At 41.8% G+C, this 23,212-nt stretch overlaps 1 protein-coding gene across 6 annotated transcripts; it reads left to right on the top strand.

Moving 5' to 3' along the window:
• The first annotated feature begins 7,455 nt into the window (after positions 1-7,455).
• Positions 7,456-22,751, top strand: LOC103722598 (filament-like plant protein 4). Of its 6 annotated transcripts, none has more exons than XM_088717534.2 (7): positions 7,547-7,947; positions 8,246-8,320; positions 9,716-9,842; positions 13,280-13,457; positions 13,680-16,113; positions 16,264-16,318; positions 21,927-22,751. In XM_088717534.2, the coding sequence occupies exons 3-7, from the start codon at positions 9,732-9,734 to the stop codon at positions 22,392-22,394; spliced, it is 3,246 nt and encodes a 1,081-aa protein (XP_088573660.2). In that variant the 5' UTR covers positions 7,547-7,947; positions 8,246-8,320; positions 9,716-9,731; the 3' UTR covers positions 22,395-22,751. The 6 variants fall into 6 exon arrangements, with proteins under 6 accessions (XP_038976124.3, XP_017702025.5, XP_088573660.2 ...); XM_089929421.1 differs by having other exon boundaries at positions 7,590-7,947; positions 20,471-22,751; XM_039120196.3 differs by lacking the exon at positions 8,246-8,320 and having other exon boundaries at positions 7,456-7,947; positions 20,471-22,751.
• The last annotated feature ends 461 nt before the right edge of the window (positions 22,752-23,212 follow it).

Raw genomic sequence — 23,212 nt, forward strand, 5'->3', positions numbered from 1 at the left:
GCTTGGCAGTGCCGCGCGGCGGTGCGCGGGCGAGGACACGGCGCGCGAGCGGGCGCGCGCAGATGGCACGGCGCGCGGGTAGGCGCGCGCGCGGACCACAGGCCAGACGGTGGCTGGCCAGGTCAGCCGACAGCAGCACATGTGCTGTCAGCCACATGGGCGCCAGCAGGACTCCAGCAGGGACGCCATGTCACTTGGGGACGATTGGCCAGGTGGCAAGGTGGTTCATCAGGTGGTTGCACAGTTGGCCAGCCAAGCACTTGATTGGCTGGGCAGTTGGGCAGTTGCTGCCAACATGGCAAGGGCAGTTGGACAGCAGCCAATGATGGGCTGCCATTTGGACTGTGGCTGCCACCTGGGCAGAGTATAAAAAGGCTGCAGGGAAGCCAAAACGGGAGGCTCATTAGAGGGCATTCTGGAGCTGAAGTCTGGAGGCTATTCCCCACCGTGAGAGGAGTTCTTGAGTGTGGGCTCAAAGGGGATTCCATGGGGAAAAGGCTGAGTGAATGCTGTGAGGATTTGGGTCATTGTATGTGAGTGATCCATTCGGCCAAAGGGGCTTTGGCCGAGCCACTGTGTGTGGGTGGCATTGGGGTTTTGGAAGTAGGCTGATTGCAAGGCTATGTCCCTCGGCTTGTGAGGGATTTCCATTGATGAGATCAATGAAGCTTCTTTCCCCAAGTTTCTGTGTGTATGTGTGAGCGTTGCTGGAAGGAAATTGGTAAGGCATTGCAGCGCCAAGCCAAGGAGTCTTGGGCGTGATCCTGGCCCGAGAAAAGAAGAAGGTAGGCTGACTTGCTGTTTTGCAGGAAAACAGTCAAGTGCCGCACGCCGGGAGGAGGAAAACTCGAGAAAAATTCGGTGTTTCCATTCCGCTCTCCCAACGGTGTGACAGGAGGTATCAGAGCAGCGTTCTTGCTGTTCTTGGTGAGTTCTTGAAGTGATCTTGGTGGGCTCCCAGCACTATGACGTTGGCGGACAGAGTTACCCGGCTGGAAGAGATTGTGGGTAACCCAGGGGAAGATGAGTTCCCTGATTTGCTTTCTATATCCACTGAGCACCAAGAGAGGCTGACTACATTGGAGGCTTCTCATCAAGATCTGGTCCAAGATGTGGAGGTCCGGTCTGAACACCAAAGGGCGGAGCAAGCTGGTTTGGTGGAGAGCATGTCAGCCCGGATACATGCCTTGGAGGAAGAGGTAGGTTTGCTGAAGCGTTACATGCTCAACGCTCCAGCAGCGTCTTCTTCCCATGCCGATCGTGGAGGAAGGGTTAAGGTGCCAGAACCCAAACCCTTCGGTGGTACAAGAAATGCTAAGGAATTGGAGAATTTCCTTTGGGATCTCGAGAATTACTTCAAGGCTGCAAAGGTGCCTGATGGTGATCAGGTGAGTATGGCCACCATGTTCTTGCATGGTGATGCAAAACTCTGGTGGAGGACTCGGGTGGCAGATGATATGAGTGCTGGCCGACCTCATGTGGAGTCGTGGGAGGCCCTGAAGAAGGACCTTCGTGATCAGTTTCTTCCCTGCAACACTTCTTGGGTTGCAAGGGAAAACCTCAAGAAGCTTCGCCAAACAGGGGCTGTTCGTGAGTATGTCAAGGAGTTTTCTTCCCTCATGCTTGACATCACGAACATGTCCGAGGAAGACAAGCTCTTCAATTTTCTGTCGGGCTTGCAGCCATGGGCGCAGACGGAGCTTCGACGCCAAGGGGTCCGGGATATCCCCTCGGCAATGGCTGCAGCAGAAGCTCTGGTGGACTACCGCACCAGCAATCAGGGTGCGGGACAGAAGGCTAAGTCCAAGCCTTCAGATGGCAAGCCGGCCAAGGGAGGATGGCAGAAGAAAAGGAAGGCCAATGGCGATCCTAAGAAAAAGAAACCTGCTGTTCTGCAGTCCAAGAAGCAACAGCAAGAGAAGGGCAAGAGTTCTTGGGGGTGTTTCATATGTGGTGAACCCCATTTAGCCCGAAATTGCCCAAAGAAGAAGACTCTTAATGTGCTGCCGGTGCAAGAAGCAGCAGCACCTGATGGGGAGGAAGGGGGCACAACTCGTGTCAATCCTTTGCAAATGGTAAGTGCAATGGCTGCAGAGCCAAAGGTCCCTCCTCTCTACACAGGGCTGATGTATACCATGGTACGAATCAACAAGGAAGGAGTGCGGGCAATGTTGGACACGGGTGCAACCAATAATTTTATGTCACAACGCCAAGCTGAGCGCATGCGTTTGAAGGTGTCCAATTGCCCAAGCAAGATCAAGGCTGTCAACTCCGGGGCCACACCAGTGAATGGAGTTGCTGATGTTACCCTTGAGTTCGGTTCTTGGAGAGGTAAATGTACTCTCATGATAGTACTTCTTGATGATTTTGATTTGATACTGGGTATGGAGTTCTTTGTGGCTGCCAAGGTGAGCCTTATGCCTTTCTTGGGTGGCATCTTGATCGGAGATGAAAGGTCCCCTTGTTTTGTGAAGACTGAAGCAAGTGCTCCTAAGCCTAAGGGCAAGGGGGTGATGATAACGGCTAAGCAGGCCAGCAAGGGACTGAAGTGTGGGGAAAACACTTTCCTTGCTGCTGTCAGGGAAGTTCAGCCCGAGGTGCAGCAAGAAATCCCTCAATCGGTGCAGAAACTGTTGGCTGATTTCTTGGACATTATGCCAAGTGATTTGCCAAGAGAGCTCCCACCTAGAAGACCGGTGGACCATCAAATTGAGCTGCTGCCAGGCTCAATACCGCCAGCAAAAGCACCGTATCGCATGGCACCTTTGGAGCTGGCTGAGTTACGCAAGCAACTGGATGAGCTCTTGGAGGCTGGGCTGATCCGACCTTCTAAGGCACCCTTTGGAGCGCCGGTGTTGTTCCAAAGGAAGAAGGACGGATCCCTTCGAATGTGCATTGATTATAGGGCTCTTAACAAGGTAACGGTCAAGAACCGATATCCTATACCTAATGCTTCAGATCTCTTTGACAGATTGGCAGGGGCATCATATTTTACAAAGCTGGATTTGAGATCGGGTTATTGGCAAGTAAGGATTGCTGAAGGGGATGAGGCCAAGACTACTTGCATTACGAGGTATGGCTCATTTGAGTTCTTGGTCATGCCCTTCGGGCTTACAAATGCTCCGGCTACATTTTGCAACCTTATGAATGATGTTCTTTACCCTTTTCTAGACAAGTTTGTTGTTGTTTACTTAGATGATATTGTCATCTTTAGTAAAAGTCTTGAAGAACATCTAGAACATCTAAGACTTGTATTCTCATCCCTAAGAGCCAACAAGTTGTATATCAAAAAAGAGAAGTGTCAATTTTGCCAAGAAGAGATATCCTTTTTGGGTCATCTCATAAGCCATGGCCGGATCCATATGGAGAAGGACAAGGTGGAGGCAATTCAAGATTGGCCGATCCCTACCAAAGTTGGTGAGTTGCGGGCCTTTCTAGGTCTAGCAAATTACTACAGGAGATTCATAAGAGGGTACTCAAGGATGGTAAGTCCCCTCACTGATCTCTTGAAGAAGGACAAGTCATGGGAATGGACGGCAGCATGCAGTGAGGCATTCGCTGATTTGAAGACTGCAATTGCAACTGAACCTGTACTCAAGCTGCCAGATTTTGATAACCCTTTTGAGGTGCACACTGATGCATCTAATACTGCCATTGGGGGGGTGTTATCACAGGATGGACATCCTGTTGCATTTGAAAGCAGAAAGCTCAATGCCACTGAACAGCGGTATTCAGTCCATGAAAAAGAAATGACTGCAGTCCTCCATTGTTTGGAAAAATGGCGCCATTACTTGCTGGGTACATACTTCAGAGTTGTCACTGATAATGTGGCCAATACCTACTTCTCTACCCAAAAGAAATTGTCCCCAAAGCAAGCTAGATGGCAGGAATATTTGGCTGAATTTTCCTTTGACTGGGTACACCGACCAGGCAAGCAGAACCTGGTGGCTGATGCGCTGAGTAGGAAGACTGTTGAAGGCTATGTTGCTGCCTTGACTTCTTTCCAAAGCACTTTCCTAGCTAAACTTAAAGATTTTGCTGCTAATGATAAGGAGTATGCAAGAATTCTGCAGGATGTGCAGGGAGGTGTGACGCGCAGATTTTGGACTGAAGATGGATTGCTGTATGCACGAGGAAGGAGGCTGTTTGTACCAAATGGAGCTGGTCTTCGGCAGTCCCTTCTGAAAGAGAGTCATGACCCACAGTGGGCAGGTCATCCGGGGGCCGAGCGTATGATGGCTTTGTTGTCTAGAAGCTATTATTGGCCAAAGATGGAGGAAGACATTGAGCACTATGTCAAGACTTGTCACATTTGCCAAATGGACAAGGTGGAACGCAGAAAGGTGGCAGGATTGTTACAGCCGCTGCCCATTCCGGAGAAGCCATGGACATCCCTTTCCATGGATTTTATCACTGGTTTGCCGGAGGTGAAGGGGATGCGTTCGGTGTATGTGATTGTGGACAGGTTCTCTAAGTATGCTGTCTTCATGGCAGCACCATTTCCTTGCCCAGCAGAGAAGGCTGCAGACCTGTTTTTCAGTGGGATAGTGAAGTATTTTGGAGTCCCAGCTGATGTGGTTTGTGACAGAGATCCACGGTTCACTGGTAAGTTCTGGACTCATCTTTTTAAGCTAATGGGTTCGGAATTGCTGTTTTCCACAGCATACCATCCGCAAACTGATGGGCAAACGGAAAGGATCAATGGGCTACTTGAAGAATTTCTGCGACACTATGTGACAGCGAGCCAACGAAATTGGGTAGACTTGTTGGAGGTGGCTCAATTCTCTTACAATGTCCATAGATCCTCTTCCACCGGCAAGACTCCCGCAGAGCTTAGCATGGGGTTTCAGCCCATGTCACCTTTGGAGGTGGCACTCCAAGGAGATGGGGACACTTGCCCAGCTGCCCACCGTTTGCTTCGGAACAAGGAGGAACTCATTGAAGAGGCCAAGGAGAGTCTTGCAAAGGCTATCAGCCGCATGAAGAAGTTTGCAGACCGCAAGAGGAGGGCTTTAGAGTTCCAAGTGGGTGATCTTGTTTTGCTAAAGATCACACCACAACTATGGAAGAAGATGGGGAAGATTAAGCTCCATCGGGGGCTGATGCCAAAGTATGATGGACCCTTCAAGGTGTTAGCAAGGGTTGGGACTGTGGCATATCGGCTAAAGTTGCCGGAAAGGCTGAAGATTTTTCCCACCTTCCATGTGAGTTTCTTGCGCCCCTATTATGAATCAGGAGACGCAAGTAGACCGGTGCCAAGGAGGGTACCACCCACTGTCAGCAAGGTATACTCTAAGAAAGTTCAAAGAGTACTTGGGAAGCGCAAGGTGGGGAGAACCAATGAATTTTTGATTCAATGGGAAGGCGAGGAAGTGGCGGACGCTACTTGGGAGCAAGCAGCGAATTTGTGGCAGTTTGAGGATCAGATCCTCTCTTATCTGCAGGGGGAGTCGACGAGGGCGTCGACATCTTCGGCCGGGGGAGGATTGTCACACCCCTCGGCCTAGGCGCGCGCGGGGCGTGCGCGCAGTGGGCTGACTCTGCGCTGTCCATGCGCAGGAGGCGCAGCAGGGTCAGGCCGGAGGTGGGCGCAGGCGGCGCGCACCCTATGGACAGGTCCTAGCCCATGAGCGGAGGCGAGCTGGGACGCTGCCATTTCAGCAGCAGCCGCGCGCAGCGGAGCGCGCGGCCAGGCATCATGCACGGCAGCATACGCGGCCAGGTGCGGCCGGGCACCGCGCGCAGGACATATGCGCGGCCGTGCGGGCACGAGGACGGCGCGCACGGCCAGCAGGCCAGGACGGCCGGATGCGGTAGCGCGCAGGCGGCGCGCATCACAGAGCCACGCGCGCGTGGGCGCGCGACACGGACAGGCATTCAGCAGTGCCATGGCTTGGCTTGGGGCGGCACCAAGCCATGAAACAGTGTGCGCGATGGGCACACATTGGGCAAAGACCTCGCATGGCTCAGGCGGGTACGCGGGGCTTTGCGCACGGGAGATGCGCATTCAGCGGGACGGTGCGCAGCCTGGGGCGCACGTCCAGGCGCTTGGCAGTGCCGCGCGGCGGTGCGCGGGCGAGGACACGGCGCGCGAGCGGGCGCGCGCAGATGGCACGGCGCGCGGGTAGGCGCGCGCGCGGACCACAGGCCAGACGGTGGCTGGCCAGGTCAGCCGACAGCAGCACATGTGCTGTCAGCCACATGGGCGCCAGCAGGACTCCAGCAGGGACGCCATGTCACTTGGGGACGATTGGCCAGGTGGCAAGGTGGTTCATCAGGTGGTTGCACAGTTGGCCAGCCAAGCACTTGATTGGCTGGGCAGTTGGGCAGTTGCTGCCAACATGGCAAGGGCAGTTGGACAGCAGCCAATGATGGGCTGCCATTTGGACTGTGGCTGCCACCTGGGCAGAGTATAAAAAGGCTGCAGGGAAGCCAAAACGGGAGGCTCATTAGAGGGCATTCTGGAGCTGAAGTCTGGAGGCTATTCCCCACCGTGAGAGGAGTTCTTGAGTGTGGGCTCAAAGGGGATTCCATGGGGAAAAGGCTGAGTGAATGCTGTGAGGATTTGGGTCATTGTATGTGAGTGATCCATTCGGCCAAAGGGGCTTTGGCCGAGCCACTGTGTGTGGGTGGCATTGGGGTTTTGGAAGTAGGCTGATTGCAAGGCTATGTCCCTCGGCTTGTGAGGGATTTCCATTGATGAGATCAATGAAGCTTCTTTCCCCAAGTTTCTGTGTGTATGTGTGAGCGTTGCTGGAAGGAAATTGGTAAGGCATTGCAGCGCCAAGCCAAGGAGTCTTGGGCGTGATCCTGGCCCGAGAAAAGAAGAAGGTAGGCTGACTTGCTGTTTTGCAGGAAAACAGTCAAGTGCCGCACGCCGGGAGGAGGAAAACTCGAGAAAAATTCGGTGTTTCCATTCCGCTCTCCCAACGGTGTGACACCCATGGTGCCGTGGCTCTCAAAGTCAGCCCCATGGATGCAATGGGAGCACCGATCAGACGGTGGCGATGGAGTGTGATGACGCCATATACGAAAAGCTATATAGTATCAAGAAAATAACAAAAAAAACAACACAAGATATATACCAGAAGACGAACAAGGCTGCTGGTTGGTTCGCTTTCTTTACTGTCCAATATTTTGAAGAGGTTCTCTGGTTATGTCAGGAACTGCTCCTCTACCGCTCCGCCATCTTCTCTTCCGGCACCTATACTAAAGTGATATGAGCAGCCATTGTTAAAAAAAAAAAAAAAAAGAAAAAAAGAAAAAACAACGCAAGGGGGGAAAGGGACGTCGCAACCGACTGATGGATCGGGAGATTCTATTTCCAGGCGGCGTCAATCACCACCGTCCAAATCGTGAACCCCCGTTCAGTGAGCCATCTTTGTCTCTCTCTCTTTTTTTTCCCCTCCTCTTTTCTTCTTTAAAAAGAAAAGTCTTATATTATTTTATAAAATCGGGGGACTGAAGTGGATATAATACGTGTCAATGGGACGAAAAAATAAAAATAAAAATGGGAACAAAGCGGGCATCTTTGGATCCTTTGCGAGAACGCCTTGCCTTTTTAAGTGTCACCTAACGCAAGGATTTTTACCCAGGAGCGGCTCCAGCTCGCCCTTTTGCTCTCTTTTCTGGCTCTCTTCTTCCTCTATTCCACCCACCGCCACCTTGCCGTGCCCTTCTCTCGGCCCGAAGTAGACAGCAGAGTATCGAAGAAGATGAGAGAAGGAAAAGAGAGAGAAACAGAAAGAGAAGGAGCGCAGGACGAGTAATAACTACGTTCTTCTCGTTCTCTCTCTCTCTCTCTCTCTATATCTACCTCACAACCGGGAGAGAGATCGAAATTAAAGAAAAAAAAGAGAAAATGGAATAAAAATAGCAATGAACTCATTTTTCTTCTGAGAGATTTGGTATAGCACTTGCCAGATCTGCGGCAGGACGTTCCATCTGGTAAGCTACCATTGCCTCTTGTCCCTTCCATCTCTGTATCGGCGTTTTCGAATGCGAGTCGAAGAGAGACTTCGGGCCTATTCGTTCGTTCTTCTCTTCTTATTTGGTTTTAGACGCGGGCGATTTTAATTGGTTCTTCTGGGGCAAAATTTATTGGCTTTTGGGAGGATTTTGCGGGGTATTGTTGTCTTTTTCTGATTTTTCGGCCGGCATTTACAAGGTTTTAAGCCGATGATTGGCTCTTTCTGGATTTTGTTGGCGATGAAAGATTATTGTTTTTTTTTTTAAGGAAGTTCAGATGGTGGTGGCATGGATTTTTCGAGGACATCATCGTTTTGGCTGATCCATTGTTCGTTTTAGGTTCATTGATACGGTGAGGTTTGATTGGATTCTTAGTCCTAGTTGATCAGATGTTTCACATTGTGGAGATCTTAAATAGTTGCTGAAAAAAATTTCCTTTCTCTTTGATTATTGTTGGTTTCTTGATTTGTTATTTGACCTTTTCACAACCAAACGATGAGGTTATCGATCTGATGCTTCGGTGATGTTTTTGAGTAATTCTCAATAATTGATGCACTCGATCTGTCGGATGGAATAGATTGTGCGATCATCGTCATTGAGATTTCTGCGTCCTTGTTTTCTTCTTAGAATTCCATTTTTATTTCTTTCCATTTATGTTTTCTTCCAACTTTGCTCTGGATTTGTGGTTCGGGATCGCGGAAACTTTGGTTTACTGTTCCACTGCCAAGCTTTTGCTCTGGCAGTGGCAGTTTATGGTAACGAACAAAGTTTGCTACTAGAAGTAAGATTTCGATCCGCTGGATAGTAATTCCAAGCTCTTCCTTGAGATAGGCATTAACCAGAGTGGACTGGGCAATGGATGGTTACTGCTAACAGTCAGTAATCACTTGATGGCTTACGCAAGTCATAACGCTCCTTGCCCCACTAGTCTTAAAGATTTGCAACTACCTTTCACCATGTTTACTTTTTGTCAGCACTTCTTTACTGCTTATCTTCTTCAATTATTTTTAATAAATATTTTAACTTAATTGATTTACTGATCTCTTGTTTGGGATGATCCAAAATAGGAAATAATTCATGCTTGTGTTTAACAATGTCAGTTTAGGTGCATGATTCATTTTTCCAAGTTACATTCAGTGAATTTCAACATTTTATCGAAACTTGGGGTTTGTTGGACATTTTTAACCCACACGGCGTTCATTTCTTCTTAATTTTATATTTGAAATATGGAGGCAAAAAACTGTCACAACACTCGGTAAATCCTTTATGATTATTGTAAAACCATGATAAGGATATAAATAAAGATTTTCACAACTTCTTTTGTCTATGATAATAGTTTTCTTGTTTCTGTCATCAGAAGTGATAAACTTGGAGCTGGAGGTTTCTTTTTTCCTCCTCATCTAGACAAGCTGCAGCTCCACTCTTCCTAATTTTCTACTTTACATTTAATGACCAATATCTTCTCACAACACTCTATAAATTCCTTTATGATTACTGTAAAAAAGCAGAATATGAATATAATTTTCAGAACTTGTTTTGCAATGTTTCATAGTTCTCTTTGTTTCTGTCCTTGGAAAAATAAATTTAAAACTCGGAGTTCTCTTTTTCCTTCATTTAGACATTCTGTAGCTTCACTGTCATCACCAATTATTTTGACTCTTTTGGTCGATATTTCTAGTCTTCATTTCTGTTATTTAGCTGATGTGCTGATGGTCATAATAGTTTTGACTTTTAAAGCATTTTATAGGCTACATTAGCTGAAAATGGATCGTCGAAGTTGGCCTTGGAAGAAAAAATCATCTGAAAAAGCAACAACTACAACAGATTCCACCAGCACTTCTTTGTCTAATCCAAGCGGCAATCAAGCAGATCAGGTTTGCTTTCTCTCCCAATTTTACCTTTTGCACTTGGTAGTTAGTTGTGAAGGTATAAACAATAAAAAGAAAATGCAAAAATAAATCCATGTAATTTAGGCATGATTTATGATTATACCAGCACTTCTCAAGAAATGTAAGATTACAAAAACTTTCTTTGCTAGACAATCCTACTTATGCAGTGGATTTTATTTATCTGATATTAATTTTAATTTGTCGCTTTCTGACTCTCTGTTTGTCCTGGTTTTATGGATTCAAACTCATCACTCAACATTTTGTGAAGATAGTATGCAAATGTCTTATTGTACTGATGGATCTCTCACTTCCTTTTGACAATGATTTAAGGTTATTGATGGCTGGTTTGTTATAAATGCAAATGACTGGTGGTGAATAATTAAAAAAGTGTAACCATTTGCCATTATTTTCCTTGCCAAATTCTAGACAATGGCGAGAGGTATTCCTTTCGTACATCTTATTTTTGTGACAGCTCTCCCTGCAAGTTAGACCAAATGGACCTTCTATCATAATAGAAGCTCATTGTACTGTGGCTTTTGGGGCTATAACAAGGTTCTTGGTCTGGAATGTAGGTTAAACTGGATTTGCAGTACCGGCCAAAACAATGTTGTAATTCTATTTGCTACTTAGGCCATATGGACCATGTTGTACAATGCAAGCTCATACTAATGTACTTGTGGGGCCAACTTAAGGTTCCTTAGTTTTGCATGCAGAGTTGACTAGAAGTATAATTTTGGCTGAAACAGTGTGGGAGTTCTCTTTGTTATTTAGATTCTATGTACCATACTTCACGATGCAAGCTTACTGTAATGTGGCTTGTGGGGGTGAACCAAGGTTTCTTGGTCTAGGATGGTTTTGCACGTAGCCTAGGCCAATATTATAGTTTTGTCTATCATTTCAGTAGTTTTTGCGTGAAACTATTTAAAAATGTTGTGTAATTGATTAAAAATCTAGGAAAAAGAAATAGTGACTATATTAAAACTTTGATTTTTATGAAAAAGAACAACTCAGAAAACATATTAGATGCCAATTCATATTATAATATACTGAGTGGTGATATAATTGTGTCTTGATACTGTTAGCATTGTGTTCACATAAAGAGAAATGTGGAAGAATAAATATATAAAGTATATAGGTACCAAATGCAATCATATGAAGTCATAGTTATGCTCATATGTTACACTAGTTAAGTCAGAATTATGTGCTATTACAAGTTGGTTTGCTCATGATGGTCCATGTCATGAGGTCTTCAAAATTGGCTTGAGCTTGAGCTTGAGCTAAACTCTGTGGTATATGGATATCTATGGCTCTAGGGTCATATTAACTAATACCATCCAAAGTGTAGCCAATAGACATGTACTGTTAGGGTCCTAGACATGATCAGACTCATGAAATTATGATACCCGATCTTTGCAAGATAATTGGAAAATGACAATGAACATCTGGATTAGATACTCTATATAATCAAATTATGCTAATACGAGATATGTGCATGGATGGATCTCATGTTGGAAAATTAGCTTTTTCTTGATACTTGTTCATTATCACCCAAAAAGTTCCATATCATGTGAAGTCTGCTCACTCCAATTTATTCCCAAGAAAATTATCAAGAATATAGCAAGCAATGGTGTCCTAAGGTCCAAGAACTCTGGTAATCAAATGTGCATGATGAGTCAAACCTGGATATGATGATAGGCGGTGGATGTTTTGATACTTTTGACCACATAACTCAAATCCACATTCGTGTGTTAGCACGAGCTCTTCTAATTAATGACTAGAGGATGGCCCTGTTCTAAGGCTAGATACTCTTGCTTCGGTAACTAGCCACTTGGCTGTTAACCACTTGGTTCTGCCACTAACCTTGTAACGAGTGATTGTGAGTTTGTCGTTATGCCATACTGGTGATGCCCATACCTGTTATTTGCAACTGCAAATGTAGGTAACATGTCTTGATGGAACATAATGTCTGAATTGTCAACTTTAGGCATGCAACTTTGATGTAGAATGTTGGTTGAGCTCGGCTTAGTTTCCTAATTGTTTGAGGTTGAGAGAGTCAATGATCCACTTAGCAACCATGCCTGAGCTATTCATGTTTGTCTTGGTTGCAGCCAGGCCCATGCCATTAAGTCTGAGGAAAGACTGACTTTAGAATTGTAAACTACCCTCTAGTCACAATGACTTATGGTGGTCATCTTTTACATTAGCAGAAGTAAGAGATTTCAATGTCATAGGGATGCTTAGTACTGGCAGTAACATTTCACACATCTTCAATAAAGGCATGTGACAAGTTAATTGGATCAAAATTTTCACCTGCATATTATTGATAATGCAACAATAATTCAGTATATTGTTCTTGATCTCATGTGCATGAGATCAAACCTTTTATATGTTCATCCTAATGACTGCTTATAAAAGTGACTTAGCACTGTACAAATATTCAAATCAGATTGCAACTGAAAGAATGAAACAATAGAGGAGAAAAGAAATGGTGAATGAAGCAATTCACATCCTTTTTGTCATCTCCACCTCTTATCCCCCCCTCCCCTTGTCTCAATAAAACTGAGGAGATTCTTAGTTATTGAATTCTTTTCTTTTGCTTTTGCTGCTATAGTGTTTCTTTGCACTCAAAAGCCACATTTAGGCTGAAAGATAACAAGGTTTTGCGGCATTTACATTCTAACTATGTGTTATCCAATATCTTGAGGGGCATCATTGTTTGATTAATTTGGGTGTTGATAAAACATTATTGATTTTAGCTCTCTATAAGGTGGATTAAGGGAGGTCAATACTCTATAAGGACATGATTTTTAAGTGTCACATTTTTAGATTTAGTTCATTTCTTAAAGGTGACAGCCAACTCTTTGTTTCTTTAGATTTATGTTATATACAAAGGCAAAGACCATACTACTTATCGACATACCCAAAGGACATTGCAATGAGCTCAAATTCTTCATTCTTTTGGAATCAGGTCATATCCGAATGTTGAGGTCATGTTCTTCATCATGACCTTGTATAACAAGCTTTAAGAACAAAAGTACCAATAGATATGTTTTATGCTTGATGTTTCTTATCAATATATATGGACCTAAAAGTTGCATAAAAAACAAAAAGCGACCAACGTAGCTTATCTTTCAGTTCTAGGAATTTGTGCGCATTTGGCTGAGCAAAAAGTAGACAAATCATTCAAGTTTATATGTTATCATCTGGTACAAGCTTTTGCTCCTTTAATTTGCTCGTGTTCTGCCATAACTTATGTTTATAGCTGATTATGTTTTCCTTAATTATTTTGGTATCTTGTTCCGTTCATACAGCACACAGATGAGATTTTTTTTTTTTGCATTAAAATTTTTGCCTTGATTTGATTTCTTCTAAATGTGGTTGGGTTAGTTCTTCTCTCTCAAATCGCTTTACTCTGTTGGCAGGAAAGTACAAAAAGTGTAAATTATGTTCAAGTTTCTGCAGAGAAATATGCATATCTCACTGAATTGGAGGACCAAGTGAAGGTCTTGAATGAAAAATTATCTTCGGCACAATCAGAGATGACCACTAAGGAAAATTTAGTAAAACAACATGCAAAAGTTGCTGAAGAAGCAGTATCTGGTATACCAGTACTTAGTCTTTGTCCTTTTGATTTAATACTGATATATTTTTATTAGTGAAAGATCTCAAAACTTGACATTATTTATTAAACATTTTGGAATATTTCTTAATTTTCAGTGCAGTCACGCGCTCATTTTTGTTTTGCAAGCTTGATAAATATGAAAGAAGACAATATTATTGATTTTGTAAGTTGATGATTTTTCTGTTTCCTCCTTGCTTTAGGTTGGGAAAAAGCTGAAGCAGAAGCTTCAGCACTTAAAGTTCAACTTGAGTCTGTAACACTGTTAAAGCTTACAGCTGAAGAACGGGCATCACATCTTGATGGTGCTCTAAAGGAGTGCATGAAGCAGATACGGAATGTTAAGGAAGAAAGTGAGCAAAAATTACACGATGTAGTTTTTGCAAAAACTAAGCAATGGGAAAAGATCAAGGCTGAACTGGAAGCAAAAATAAATGATTTTGAACAGGAGCTCTTAAAGGCTTCTGCTGAAAATACTGCACTGTCAAGATCTCTTGAAGAACGTTCTGATATGCTGATGAAGATTAGTGAGGAAAAATCTCAAGCTGATGCTGAAATTGAAGTATTGAAGAACAACCAACAATTGTGTGAAAGAGAAATAAGTTCATTAAAATATGAACTTCATGTGGTCTCCAAGGAGCTTGAAATTCGCAATGAAGAGAAGAACATGAGCATAAGATCTGCTGATGTGGCAAACAAGCAGCATTTAGAAGATGTCAAGAAAATTTCGAAATTAGAAGCAGAATGTCAAAGGTTACGTGGTCTCGTTCGAAAGAAGTTGCCTGGCCCTGCTGCATTAGCTCAAATGAAGTTAGAAGTTGAAAATTTAGGCCGAGATTATGGAGATACCAGATTACGGCGCTCTCCTGCTAAAAATTCAAGCCCGCATCATATAACAACTCCAGTTTCTGACCTTGCCTTTGAACACATTCAGCAGTTCCAGAAAGAGAATGAATTTCTTACGGCACGTCTGCTGGCAATGGAGGAAGAGACAAAGATGCTAAAGGAGGCCTTATCAAAACGTAACAGTGAGCTGCAAGCTTCAAGAAACATGTGTGCTAGGACAGCAAGCAAGCTTCGTAGCTTGGAAGTGCATATGCTTGCTCCAAACCAACAAATGAGCCCCGCAAAGTCAAATAGCTTTACCCCCTTCAATGGTACCTTAAGCCAACATGAAAGCAACCCACCAAGCTTGACCTCCATGTCTGAAGATGGTATTGATGAGGAAGGAAGCTGCTCTGAATCTTGGGCCACAGCATTAATGTTAGAGCTCTCCCAGTTCAAGAAAGAAAAAGATGTTAACAATAGTAAGAAGGCAGACAATTCAAATCGTTTGGAACTTATGGATGACTTTTTAGAGATGGAGAGATTAGCATGTTTGTCAGGAGAGACCAATGGGACTGTCACTATTTCAGATAGCGTGGTTGATAAGATGAAAATTGAAAATGTTGAAGCTACTTCAATGGCTGATGTTCAAAAAATTGGGGATGGTGAAGAACTACAGCTGGCTTTGGTGCCAGCTACGAATCTGGTTTATACTAGCAAGGAGCAATCAGATGGGGAGTGCATATCAAGCAAGTTTGCTTCTCCACTGTCAAAATTACAGTCACGAATAGCTTCTCTGTTTGAACCTGGAGCCCAGGACACGGATATGTCAAAACTTTTGGAAGGTATTAGATGTATTGTGCAGGATGTACAACAAGAATTGCCTCAGCACTCTGGTTGTGTTATCAAAGAAACTTACTCCGCAGATGCTACTTGTGATCAAAATGAAGATATGGGTGAAACTACAAACAGTGTGATTTCTTCCAAGCAAGATCATAATTCATGTTGTGATGCTAAGTATGTCACAGATCCAGGATTGAAGAAAGCAATTTCTCAGATTCATGATTTTATTGTTTCTCTTGGTAAAGAAGCTATGGATATTCAAGGCAGGACTTCTGAAGGCCATGGAACAAATGAGAGAATTGAGCAGTTCTCTGCTTCTGTCAACAAAGTTCTGTGTAATGAAATAAGTCTAATTGATTTTATTCTTGCCTTGTCCCAAATTTTGTCTGAAACCAGTTTCAATATGCCAAGCGATAAGGGAAATGGAGGAGAAAGTAATGGTTCTGATTGCATAGACAAGGTAACTTCACTAGAAAATAAAGTGCTTGAGCATAAATCAACAAAAGGGAATTTCTCAGGTGTGTGTTCGCTTGTACCTCATTCTTCCTCTGATCCTGAGATTGAAGGGCCCAATGGCCGTGACTTTGAAGTAAAGGCCACATTTCAGAAGTTCTCACCGGAGGAATTTAAACACTTGAAATTAGAGAAGGAGAACATGGAGATGGAATTGGCTAGATGTAATGAAATGCTGGAACGTACAAAGTCTCAGCTGGTTGAAATGGAACAAAACCTGGCAGAGCTTAAATCACAATTGGCTGCCAGTCAGAAATCAAACAGCTTGTCGGAGACACAATTGAAATGTATGGCTGAGTCCTATAAGACACTAGAATCACGCACAAAGGAATTAGAAGCGGAAATAGTCCTGCTGCAAACAAAAGCAGAAAGTTTGGATAATGAACTTCAGGAAGAAAGACGCAGCCATCAGGATGATTTGGCTAAATACAAAGAACTTCAGGAGCAAACTGAAAGGTTAGAATTAAAATTACCTACCTGTCATAAATTATGATTTTTTTCTTTCTCTTTTTTGGCTTTCTATATCTTATGGGATTATTTTTGTTTGTCCTGTTGAATTGGGATTCTCTCTTGTGATATCCTTATACGCTTCTTGTTTAATTGAAGGAATGAAAAGAGTTTAATGTCCTCTGATGCTGACACTGATATCAAAACAAAACAGGTAAGGAGGATAGACTCCAGATATGTATAACACTATGAATGTTCAGATAAAGTAATTTGTAGGATCGACTTCTATAATTGCTTTCTCCTATAGTACTTGAGCATTTTCTGTTGGGATAATTTTTCTTATGCTCTTAATCTGCTTTCATTGTTCTGTCATGGTTTATATTCATTCTCTTTTTTAGCATAACTTAATTAAGTAGATTGCAACCCTTATCATTTAAAATCAGATTTTCAAACATTTTGTGGATTCTCTACGTACCTTCTCATATCAAATTTGCTGAATTATAATGGTATTTAGAATTTTCACATTACAAATATAAACTATCGACAGTTAGCAAATAATCATTCCAAATGTTCCACACCATTGGCCCATCATCAAATATTAGATGGTTTATTGCAGCTTTTGACCTAAATCTATGAACTTTACTATCTCCCCTGCCAACTACATTCTCTATCAATGAGGTGATATAGTCATCATAGCTGAGAAAGGAGATGGTGGACCACCTTGTCTTGCAAAAATGGTTTTAATTAATCCTCAAGGTTTGCCAAGTTGGAGCTTCAAAAATTTTAGCAATTCACATAATTTAAGCTTGATCAATGCCCATATAACTCAAATCATGAAAAACAAATTTTATACTTACTGTAGCACAAGCTTTTTAAAATCCACCATCTTGTGCTTTCTCACAGTCCTTATATTGATTAAATCTGTTGTCATTTCTTGTGCCAAAAAAGATATTCGCCCCTACTTTTATACGAGAAGACCGGTTGGCAAAAGATAACCTTCCCTGCTATTCACTTGCAATACGGTGGAGTTAGATGTTACTTTATAGATGCCCTGTAACTAATAATTGTTCCAAAATCTCCCATGATACTAGTGGATCTTGTTTTGGGAACTAGTGCTAAAATGGTTTTCTTAACCTTCTTAAGGATCAGACTGTTAGATTCATAGTTCTATATAGTTCATAGACCTTGTGCTCAATCAATTTTCAATGTTCTCGGGATAAATAAGGCAGTGAAATCTAGTCTAGGAGCTTCACTAGATCTCATCCCACAAATGATGCTTCCCACTTCTTTCATTTCCAAAAGTCATCCATGCCCTACCTGCATGAGATAGCTCCCCCTTAATGTAATGTCTTTAGGCTCTTTGTTTCATTCCATAAAAGATTGTGATAAAATCAAATAGGTTCCTAGTTGATGTCTTCTATTGTTGCTGATTTTTCTCAGTTCTATATGGTCAGTGTCGTATCTTGTTCCTGGCTCTTCTGTTCTTGGGTTGAGCATAAATTTATCAAGAGTTTCTGTCCCCATGATCTAATAAGTGAGCTTTAGATGTCTTCCGTCAGAATTCCTCATATTCCAAGATCTGTCATATCGATTCCTCATCTTAGTCTCCATCTCAGGTATCTCTCTACCAGACACTATTTTATGTTAGTTCCTGAATTCTGTTTGGCTTATTGCAATTCTTGTTCAACAGCTTGTTTCCAAGTTTATTTTAATGCTTAGTTTAGTTCTGTTTAGCCTCCATTCTGTTCAATTTGTTTCGGGAAACCACTTGATTCTCCTTAGCCCAATCTTTTAATGCTTGTTTAACAGTTTTTGGATTCTGTGCTGCTACAAAAATATGATTCAATTTAATATTTTGTCTCCAAGCTTCCTTCACTAATTAATCATTCTAGCTGGAAAATCTAATTTCTGAGTTGAAGAATCTAAGCTGTTCAATTGGATTATTTTAGTATTTCCAACATGGGAAACCAATCCCCAAAATGTTTTATTGCCCTCGGTCATGGTTGAGCAGATATAGATATTGATGCAAAACTCCACATCTTCATTTATGTTATCAAGTTCTTCCAGCGGTACATTGTCTGATTAACTGGATCTTCCTCTAGAACCTTATACAACTCTAACATTGTAAGGGAGGTCTCATCTTATTGAACAGTGGGCTCTGCAAACCTTTTTGAGTTTTTTGTGCTAATTCTACATAAAAATGAAGTTCTTATCAAGATCTGTCATTGTGTTTATGTGTATCTTTTAGGTTGTGCTTCATGATGAAGTCCTTGCTGCTTTGATAGAAAAATATAAGTCCACAAATATAAACATTAATTATCATGCTGACATGACAAAGATAGCTTAAATCTAAATGTAGATAACTTTTGTGAAAAACAGAAATAAATAAGTTCTAAGCTATGGCTATAGGGAAATACCTGAGCCCATAACTATATTAATTTTTTTTTTTTAAAAAAAGAACTTGAGTAGTATAATTTTTTACTTTCTTCCTGCCAATATAGAGTAATAACTAATAAATCAGTCACTAAGTTTAGATGTGGGTCCTGGCTAGATTTTTCCCTCCATATATAGCTACAGCAGTAGTAAAACACACACACACATACTTATGTGTACATGCATGCATTCATAAGTAGATACGTAAACAATTGATTCTGCCTAATTTTTGCCAACTTTGCTGTTGTCTCCACTTTTTCTAACCGAAGATGGTGTCATTTGCTTATTTTGAATAGACTCTTTTAGTAAATCCTTTGTCAATATTACCACTTTCCCTATTGTTCATACCATTTAAGCAAGGACCAACTATTCTCTTCCACAAAGTCGCCTTTCCATTTCTTAGCCCTGAAACTCTGGAAAAGCTAATGTAGAATCTGATATGACATAAAACATGACTTTTGTTTGTATTTGAGGTTTCCTTGTATTTCAGGTGCCAAAGTTCTTGATCTTTTTGAATTTTGGAAGGCTGTTAGTTCTTTTGCCTGTCCTTCCATTCCTCTGAACATCTAATTTGAATTGTTTCCATCCTATTTAAATTTGATCTTCTTGTTAAATTTTCATTTGAAGTATCCAAGTTTTCATTTCCCTTTTCCTTTGTTTTATTTGGTATTTTCAGGTTTCAATCCACTTCTTGCATTGTCAGTATGTTCTGTAACTTTTCTGAATCTTGATCCATTTTAATTTTTTATTTTCTTGCAGCACTAGCATCTTTTGGCCTTTTAGAAGTTAGATTTACATTTTTGCATCTTTGTCCAGCTAGCTGTTGGGGACTTTTCATTTCTTTTCACAAGTTCTATCTTTTGCTTGAATCCTCACATTTCTTTCCATCTTGATCTTTATTTTGTTTGTCCAACATATAACGACCTAGGACCACCCAAAAAGGCTAACCATAGTTTATTAATTGAAGTCCTAGGCCCAGCTTAAGTACCAAGACCTCTGCAATACATGCTCATGTGGGACCAAACACATACTTGTGCCAGTCCTTGCACACTACCATGTTTAAGCCTGGTGCCCTTGCTATGAGAAGGGTCCAATTAAAACACCATGATTGGCTCATGGTCAACCCTAAAAGGCATGAGCTACAGTATCCCCTAGCAACATGGGCTGTAGGTTGAGTCAGCTCTGATACCATCTGCAACGTCCCAGGACTTTACCCGAAAAAGCTAACCAAAATGTTATTAGTGAGGGTCCTTGACCCTGCTTAGTATCCAAGACCTCCCTAACACACAATGTGGGACTAGACACATGCTCATGCAAGTCTTCACACAAACATACCAGCGTGTGCGATATATTCTTTTTTTCTTTGTTCTCTTCTATTAACATGCCAATAATCTCTTCTTATTCGGTGCTTTCTAAAACTTCTCTCATTGTTTCATTTTTTTGTTTTTTCTCTTAACTCATTGTATTTTTTGGTTCCTTGGATTATGCATCCTGTCATTACTTGACACATTACTAGATTGTCTTAAACTTGTTTTCATCTTCTTTGGTTGAATATTTGTTTTGTTTAGTCTTTTTTTCCTCATTTACTCCCTTTCATAGATTCATTTGTTATCTATCTTCATATTTGGTGATCATACACTGGTAGTCAATTCTTCTAGACTTACCAAATAGATAATTCGGTACTATATTACTGGTGGATTGCAATTTGTTTTCTCATTATACATGCACCTAGTATTTGACAAGCCTTGTCTCCAAGGTCTAAATATTCTTCAACTTCTGAATTCATTTCTTTTGCTTGCTATAATCAACTCTAGCCCCATGGCTTTTCCAACCCAATTCATCTCAAAACTTTTTCAATAAGATGTAGCTAATATTTTTTCCATGTCTGTCATCTATTGCTAGTTCATCTTATGTGAGTTTTGCCTACTTGTAGTCGGATTGCTCCCTCATAAGTGGTCGTGTTGGGTGGTTGTAGCCACTGGGAAACGAACTTGGTCTGTCACAACACCAACCTGATTGATACGGGGAAGCATAGCTCGTGTAGAGGAAGTCTACAATTTCATGGACATGCTACTGAGGCCTTTTGTCTTGGCTTTGCTTATCTATCATATTGGTCATATTATATCTGCATATTCTTTTAGGTTTCCTGTAGTTCGATGTGCCTTGAGCTCTTCCTTTCTCATTTACATATCTACCATAGAGTATATGGTTATATTTCTTTTCTTTGTATTCTTGTGGTAGGACCTGTTCTGGCTTATGAGTTTTGAAAGAAAGGAATTTAGGAAAAGTATACCAGCCTATTAAAATTTGTCCCTGGAAAACATATTTTATATTTGTCTTGCTCACATACAAGTTCATAAATGTTGTGTATGAACTTGTTCCCACCCATTTATTGAAAAACTAGAAAGGAAATGCAAATTAAAATACAAAGAAATACAAACATAAAAGCAAATAACAGAGAGAAGGGAATTTGCACAAGACTATTTCTTTATAGACTCATGATGAGTTGTGCAGATATACTCCTCAGTGATCTGCCTGTTTATGGTACATATTTGACTTCATTTTTGGTGATATGTTGTGATTTAGTTCTTGCTTCACAAGTTTCAGTTATCAAAGGATAAAGGTTATATTGATTGTCTCACTTATGGTTTCCAGCATCAACACTTACCATAAAGTTGAGGTGACTGGTTCTTACAATCATTTGTCAATGATGCCCTTGAGGATGTTCTTAATAGTTAATACATAAGGTGATAGCAACAATTTTATTGAGTATAAAGTAGTAATGGACCTTGGAAGACCATAATTAGAAGAGACATTCCAGTGGCTTGATATAAAGATATTAGTTTTTTCCCCCTCTCTTTTCTCTCTCTCTCTCTCTCTCACACACACACACACACACACGCACACGCACGCAAATATTCTATTCTGCAGCTAGTTGTTATACTGTGTGTTTAACCTTTTAAATTACAACATGAGACAGCAGGTAGGAGCTTACGTCTTTAACTCTGTACCAATAACTCTGTTGGAAAGCACCTTATTATTTTTGTTCTGATGTGTGAATTGCCATCATCTTTGATTCTGTACTATCTATTAGGGATCGACCTTTCATGTCCAGTTGTCCACTGTTTGCCCCTGCAACCAGAGTTTTCTTATTTCTAGTTTGTCATCTAATTTGAAAGCCTAGACATACAGCTTAATTAAATATAAATTGTCTTTCTCAAGAATAATCTGGCTACTTTTCATTTGATATAAAGGTGTATTATGTAGTGAGACTAAAATCAGCCAAGTCCTGATACCATTAACACTTTAAATTTTCCGCATTATGTATAGACTTTGAAAATACGAACATCCTTCAATTTTGTGCTGAACTTTTTTATGCGCCATAACAGGAGAGAGAGATAGCAGCAGCAGCAGAGAAGCTTGTGGAGTGTCAGGAGACCATACGTGTTCTTGGCAGGCAATTGCAGGCAATGCGTCCACCTGCAGAATCCTTGAGTTCCTCTCCAAACAACAGACACCGAATGAGTGATTACTTGTTGGAAAATGAACCAGGCCCAAGTGGCATTAACCCTCAAGTCATGCGTGCCTCACCACACTCGAGTCACTCCGAGATGGAAAATGCTGCTGTCCCTATGACACAGAGAACAGGAGGCGAATCTCCTTTGGATGGATATAACTCCCATATGAGCCCATCTGACACTGAAGCAAGCTCATTTCCTAGATCACCTATCAGCTCGAAGCGCCAAAAGCACAGGTCATCCAGACCATCATCCTCTACTTCCTTTCCTAACACCATGCCTGAGAAGCAAGGACGTGGTTTCAGCAGATTTTTCTCGAAGGGGAAGAGCGATCATTGACGCATGACATGGGAGCAATTCTCCACTGCATATAATTGTGTGACTATACTTGATCTGATCTGCCATGAGTTATTAAATATCTCATAAAACTTGAGCAATTTGCAGTCTTTCAACGTAGTTTTTCTAAGCTCAACGGATCCTGCTTGAAGAAGCTCACGTTCATTTGTATTAGACAGAGAAGGTGTAAAGGTTACTGTAAATTGGCTTGGAGGAGCGCATTCATTTTTTCCCCTTTTCTTGTGAAGAACAAAGGACTTGTTTTAGACAGCTGTGTTTTTGGCACTACTATTCGTTTTTGTACAGCTAACTTGCATAAAAGCTATTGCAATTGAAGATTATGGTCTTTTGGGCAGAAAATTTTGTTCATTTATTAATGTTACCTGAGAGTTTTAAGAGCATGACATACAACTGGACTTGTTAAGGTGACTCCTGCAAGCAAGTATTCAAGCCTACAGTAATGATAAATTGCTCATTATCATTATCAAGCTTGTCATGCCATCTCCAAAGTAGCCTATCTACATTTTTGTCACCATTTTTTGTGTTTAAGGATCGTTCAATTCTGGATATGCAGTTGTTGGATATATGATCTGTTAACTGTAGACTTCAGAGCGGTTCTTGGCCATACTAATCAACCAATATCATGTTTTGTTAGGTATCACTTGTGACTTATCTGACATGAAATGAGTTGGTTGTCCAATTGGTAAACCTTCCCCTTTTCTTACACTTGAATCACTCCTCTCTGACTCCTTTGGGCAGGTTCAATTTTGCAATGTTTTCTCCACCAACAATCATGGTGCTTTTGTTCTGGTCATAGTCAT

Source organism: Phoenix dactylifera, chromosome 3 (genome assembly GCF_051530095.1).
Source record: "Phoenix dactylifera cultivar Ajwa chromosome 3, Ajwa_hap1_PhDact_Kaust_v1.1, whole genome shotgun sequence".
NCBI lineage: Eukaryota > Viridiplantae > Streptophyta > Magnoliopsida > Arecales > Arecaceae > Phoenix > Phoenix dactylifera.